We start from the raw sequence: 6,101 nt of genomic DNA, 5'->3' as shown, positions 1-6,101 counted from the left end.
TTGAAGCACCACAGATGCTGACTTGAAGTTAGAATAAATCACACCTCAAATAAATAAATGTAATAAAGTTTTACCCGTGTATTATTAGTAGTATTAAACACTTTCTACAGAACTTTCTTCACTTTATAATCTTTCTATTTTTACCAGTTTTCTCTCTCCCCCCCCTCTCTCTCACAGTGCTGTTTGATTGCTTAAGCCTGGCTGTCAGACAGACAGACAATGCATCCATGAAGAATAGCCTCGCTTCCTTCCTGTCTTCCTGTGCTGTGTTCTGCCTTGGTGAGCAGGGTGAATAGGCTGCTCTGCCCCACAGCCGCCATGAACCGCAGGGGCCACGGCAGCTAAAACCAACAAAGAGAGCCGTTCTGGGGCCTTTTTTTTTCTTCCTTCCAATTCATATCCCCTCCTCCCTCTCCTCCCCCTGCCTGCTAGTACTCTCTGCTGCCAAATCTCTGCGACTGGCGGGTGGATAAACAATCTTTCTCAGCTTTTGTGTTTGTCCTTTCTAGCACCAACGTTCACTTTTCTTTGAATCCTTTTTATTAAAATGGTTTATTGGCCTGGATGTAAATGGCAACATTTACATCAGCATCCTGGCAAAAAAAAAAATGTCAAAAATGATCTAGTGGTCAAAATGCGCCACTTTTGCACATGATGTTTTGACAAAAGTTGTGTCCTTCAAACAGGGAACTTCATAACAGAACTATTTTCAAACACAACTGCCCTCCCCACCCCCCAACAAGACAACCATCTCCTTATGGGAATACCAAGTAGGAGCAGGTAGCTGAGAGGAGCGTTGGGGAGCCAAAATAACCCCCCCGACTATTGAAAACAGGATGAATGCATGCCGGGCTGAATACGGGGGCTAAACTGTTAGGTCTTTGTCATTCAAAGTGATGCTTTTAACCCTTTGCGGTTCCTAACCCTTCTTAACAACCTACTCCTCCCCTCCTCCTTCCTTCATTCACAGCTGAGACAATGCGGGGGAATGGAGAGGGGAGAAAGCCTGCGACAGGAAAGATAAAGACTAAACACAAGATCAACTGTCTCTAATGGGATTCTGCCCGTTATACTGCCATCTCCTCCACTCACCTCTGTAAAAATAGGTAAAAGTTACTAATTATGTCAAACAACCACCCCCCCCCCCTCATCAGTCCAAGGCTGGGGATGAATAACAAACAAGTGAGCACAGGTTGGGCCTCAGCATGTCAATCAGAGCTCTGAATGCATACCGTGCTGCAAACACGTCCGTATGCTGTCAACAAGTGTCAGAGGCTTTATGTTTCAGGCTTATGTTTCGCCTGCGGGGACATTCAAAACCCAGGAATTCCTGATCAAACCTTTGATTTAAAAAAAAAAAAACTAAAAGAAGCAACATGGAAAAAGGAGCCTTGTATCTGCAGGACTGTGTATGAACTGAACCTGAAGGGAAGCCAGGCTTTAATAGCATGCTTACATGAATGCATATTTGCACAAATACATGTGGAGCGTTTGATTTATACGATGGAAAAGAAGCAATGATAACATTCCTACACACACAAACATGGGTGCCAGAGGTGAACATTAATGCGTTTCCTCTTTCGATCTCTGTAAACAACTGATCGTGTTTCAGATGTCGTGCCGAGGTTCAATTATTTGAAGTAAAAGTTACGAACGAGCTTCCTGTTTGCACGTTAAAACCAGCTCCCCCTATTTTGAGGGGCAACAAAAGAAACGACAACAATGGAGAGGAAAATGAAACAGGAAAAAATACACTGTCAGACTTCAAGGTTGTTTAATTTCAAACGTTAATATATTTGTCTTCTAATCCATAGTGAACTACTCATCCAGCTTTGACACACCTACAGGTCATCTCAAGTCTGCAGTGACTACAGAATAGCTCCAAACGAGGTGAGACGTTAACAATGCTTCTTCTCAAAATAAATATTTTTTCATTATAAAATAATAAAACTTCAAATAAATATATAATTATTTTAACTTTACACTAAGCAATGTTGGAATTAGAAAATAAAGTTTTTCTTATAAGGTCACTGTACAATTTACAAGTAGAAGGGATAAGATCTTTCCTTAATATAAAAATGATTGATCTACATTCCAGTGAATGTAAAAACATTGTGTGAATGAACATTGTGGATTTATCAAGGTGCCTCTGGTATGGCAGAAAACCTTTTTTTTCACAGTTGAAGTATTATATGTACAAAAATAAAAAATCTCTAATGTACATACCCTTTTGCATTTACTACTTTACATACAGTTAGTAACAGGAGTCTGGTCTTAGCATATAAATTGTATTAAATGTTTCAAAAAAAACTATCCTTTTGGACTCTTTTAGCAAATATAACACAATATCAGGGCACTTGAGGGAAAAGATTATTTTCCAGTAGTTGAATTTATCTTCATACCTTAAAATGTGGAGCGCTTATTTTGGCTTATTTTACCTTATTTTACCTTTCATGTGAAACTCATAATGCTAAGGTGAGTGAATGCACCTCCAGTGCCTTTAGTAGAATAATTATCATCAGCCAGTCGGTGAAATTGACCATTTTTAAGGCTGGTGTAAAGGTCTAGATGGAAAATACAAGCACAACAGCATTATTAGAACTCTACAGTCAAACTTTTCAGCTAGACAGCTACACAATCTACCAGTTCAGTCTTTTCATCTCTTTGCATTTCAACACACACATCCGCCTACGTTGGCTTGGCAACATCCTCACAGTGGATTGGGTTTGAGTTCTTGCACCGACAGCCGGGTCGTGTGACTCGGTCATAGCAGCTCTGGCACATGGCCACGCATCCTTTAGCTGGGAGGTAGCACAGGAGGCAGGGGAAGAACAAGGAGAGGAGAGACACGGTGGCCCAGCGGATGCAGCAGTGCGACTGTGTGCACGAGAAGGGTTTGTCTGCGCATGTGTCCTCGTCGTCGCTGGAGCAGTGGTAGAAAAGGCCCTTGATGCAGCAGGCGCACGTCCCGTACTCCACCGCGCTCTGCGCCGAGCACATGCACCGCCGGCTGCACATCCAGCAGGAGGGAAGCCCCCGCGGGCGCCTGCACTCTGTGCACTGACAGCGACCACAGTCCTCACACTTGCTGGAGTGTATACCTGCGTTTCTATTGGCTCCGCTGCCTGGCACGGCCACCACTGTCCTGGCCTCGTTGTTCAGGGGTTTCAGCTCTTCTAAATTCAGCTCTGAGCGTTTTGGCTGCGTCCGGATTATCTGGTCGCCACTTGCTGGGCTGCTGAGGAGCCTCTGGCCTGAAGAAGAGCTCCCCACGCTGGTCCTGATGCTGCTCTGGGAGTCCTCTGCGCTGGAGGACCGCAGCACGCCCTGCCTGGGAGAATTGGAAGTATTTCCATGCTGAGTCAATGAATTCAGGTTGCGGAGATTATTAGGCCTCTCTTCCCGAGTCTCCTGCTGCCCGCTGGTCCTTGAACCCTGTGACGTAACCAAGTCACCCTTCTGTTGCCTTTGCTGAGTAGCCGGAGACCGTTGGGCAACTGTGGGTCCTTCCGTGTAGTCATTAGTACTTCCAGTTATCTGGATCTGAACCAGAGATAGCACTGGTGGTGTATGAGGCAGCTGCCCGTTGTTCAGCCCAGGATCTGGAGGACCATCATCGGTCTGTGGAGACAGTCTCCCTTCGTCATGCGGGGTGCCCGGCGGCGACCACCCATGGCGCCCTCCTCCCCCATCGCTGTCGCTCTGACTTCTGGAATCCATCGCAGGACTGAAGGGCCACTCTGGCTGGAAGGGGACACATCTGAAGTCCTGGAAAATAAAACCAGACAAGTTTATATGTGACAAGCCATGCAAATGATGCCATGCAAATCCTAACAGACATCCGTACATGCACCGCTATGAAAATAAGCCTAACCAAAGCAGCAGTGTTGGAGATGGAGATGGACATGTTAGATTATGGCGCTAATGTAACTTCCCTTTTACTTATGAATGAGTATCAGGAATCAGGAGTATCTTCTGGTCAAAAACGAACCTCCACATACACACAGAGCAGATGACTTCTTTACTTCCTGCTGGTTGTTTGTGTTAACTTCCTGTTATGCACCACCTTTGACATAACAATGACTAACCAAAACCTAGAAACAAACAAACTCCCTGTTGCTTTGTTTTTCATGATTTTTTTCCACTTTAAATAATAAACTAAAACAATTTTGGGCATTCATTCAAACTATGATCGATGTCAATACTAATCTCTACACCGGACATGTTTTTTGACATGTAATGCAGACCTGCTATCTTATCAATATTTCCACTCTTGAATGGTTACGTATGCTGATGATCAAAGTTCACTTTTTATGGTACTTTCCTGATAACAGACAACTCACACATGCATAGTAAAAGAAGCATAATGGCAGTTATAACCAATGTAGGAATTTAAATATTACACCATAACCATCTATTAAACTTAATGTGCAGCCTTGTTTTAACTAACATATCACAGCAAAGCCTTGATTGTGCTCCCTAATTAGCTTTCAAATGCCACCCCCCCTTCACCCCCCAAAGGGGTGATTGAGGTGCACCCCACTTTTCCCTCTCCACCACCACCACCAGCACCTTTTCAGACAATACAGGAAGGTCTTTTGTTTGTTGCATGACAAATGGTCCACAGCACCCGTCATAAAGATAAGATAAAAAAAAAGAAGTTTGGAGCATTAAAAAGTAAAAAGGGATGCGTTCAAGGGTGGTGGTGGTGGTGGGGGGCCTGTGTGCAGGCCACAGTGGCAGTGAAGGCAACAGATGGCATCAGCTTTTAAAAATGACAGCTTAGAGAGTCAAGCGGGACCTGAGTCCTATAATTTGGTACAATAAACATGTAAATGTGAGCTGGTATGACGATTAATGTTCCTTGAATTCTTAAATAAAGTTATTCTAGGGCTCTGGTGCAGGTAGTGATATGAACGACTAGGAAACGTGTCCTACTACCTTAGTGCACACACAGGAGAACAGGGTGTGTAAATATAAAAGTAAACATGCAAATTTTGGAATAAACCTTCTCTGAAAGCAGCAGTGTTTCTAATGCTATTAATAAAAACTCCTATCTTTATTTATGAAATATTCACTTTGAAGGTGAGAGCCCCTTCTGCTGGAAACGTGACGTTACGTGGCCTGGAGCAAACTGGAGGAAGGGTGGGGGGTTACAAAGTCTACAAATGCATGAAAAAGTACACTAAAAGCTGCAGAATAAACACACACTGTTTAAAAGACACACAGCATTTACCGTGCTTTCGACACTTTAGCCCCCGTTTCGGTGAAATAAATCCAAGTTGAGTTTATTCCCTTAACCGCAGCTCTTCAGTCGGGGCAGCCGTCGGTAAAATCCATTGACAAAGTTTCCGAGCGCAGCGCATTTTCAGGAAGAAGCAGCGCTAAGACGTAAATCCCGTGTTTTGCGCAACAGCACGAGGCATTAAGGCACGCGAAAACTTCAATCACCGCTGCACAAAAAGAAGCAGGAGGAGGAGGAGGAGAAGAGCGACAAAAACTCCAGCTCAAGTAGTTTTCATTCGGTGCGCTTTATCCGCAAGGCTCCGAGGGGCACTTTTTCTCGTGTGTGTGTGTGTGTGTGGTTTTCTCTGTGTGTATGTGTGTGTGTGTGTGTTTTTCGCTCTTTCCGGAGAGGAGGTCGGGATTTGGGCTGTAAATGGCGTCAAGCTGAAGGGGGAACAGAGCGCTTGTTGTTGCAGCGGATATCTCGCATCCGGTGCGCACCCATTGGCTGCTGGAGAGCAGCCATTCACACCCAGTCTGATCAATTATAACCTACCGCTGCTGTGGAAATATGAGCGCTGGCCTCTCAAAGTCTTGAATTTCTTATTTCTGGTGACCCATTTTTTATTTAAAGCTGTAAAGGTTTTACAGTAACTCGCCTGGAAGGAACCTGGGGCATGCTGTTAGGGGAGTTTTAGGATAGTTTCACATCATTTGCAAATAATAATATTCTGCAAAAACGTTGACATGTTAAATTGATCGCAAATGCATAAGAAAGTTGTGGTTTAAAAGCCAAAACAACTTATTTTGAAAAAGAAATCTCAATTCTTCCCTCGCACAACTTTTGTATATATCTGCATCAAACTTTTACCATC

The 6,101-nt window shown here is 43.9% G+C and overlaps 1 protein-coding gene across 1 annotated transcript; it reads right to left on the bottom strand.

Annotated features, from left to right (window-relative positions):
• Positions 1-1,757: 1,757 nt before the first annotated feature.
• On the bottom strand, positions 1,758-5,664 carry spry2 (sprouty RTK signaling antagonist 2). The gene is made up of 2 exons (XM_028400916.1): positions 5,237-5,664; positions 1,758-3,768 (listed from the first exon to the last, which is right to left on the bottom strand). The coding sequence occupies exon 2, from the start codon at positions 3,718-3,720 to the stop codon at positions 2,689-2,691; it is 1,032 nt and encodes a 343-aa protein (XP_028256717.1). The 5' UTR covers positions 3,721-3,768; positions 5,237-5,664; the 3' UTR covers positions 1,758-2,688.
• Between the last annotated feature and the right edge of the window lie 437 nt (positions 5,665-6,101).

Source organism: Parambassis ranga, chromosome 2 (assembly GCF_900634625.1).
Source record: "Parambassis ranga chromosome 2, fParRan2.1, whole genome shotgun sequence".
In the NCBI taxonomy this organism is placed as follows: Eukaryota; Metazoa; Chordata; class Actinopteri; family Ambassidae; genus Parambassis; species Parambassis ranga.
Note: the sequence above shows the minus strand (reverse complement) of the source record. Positions and strands in the feature narration are given on the sequence as shown.

Excerpts from the sequence above, each read along its gene's own strand:
- spry2 (XM_028400916.1), bottom strand. The coding sequence starts at position 3,720 with ATGGATTCCAGAAGTCAGAGCGACAGCGATGGGGGAGGAGGGCGCCAT.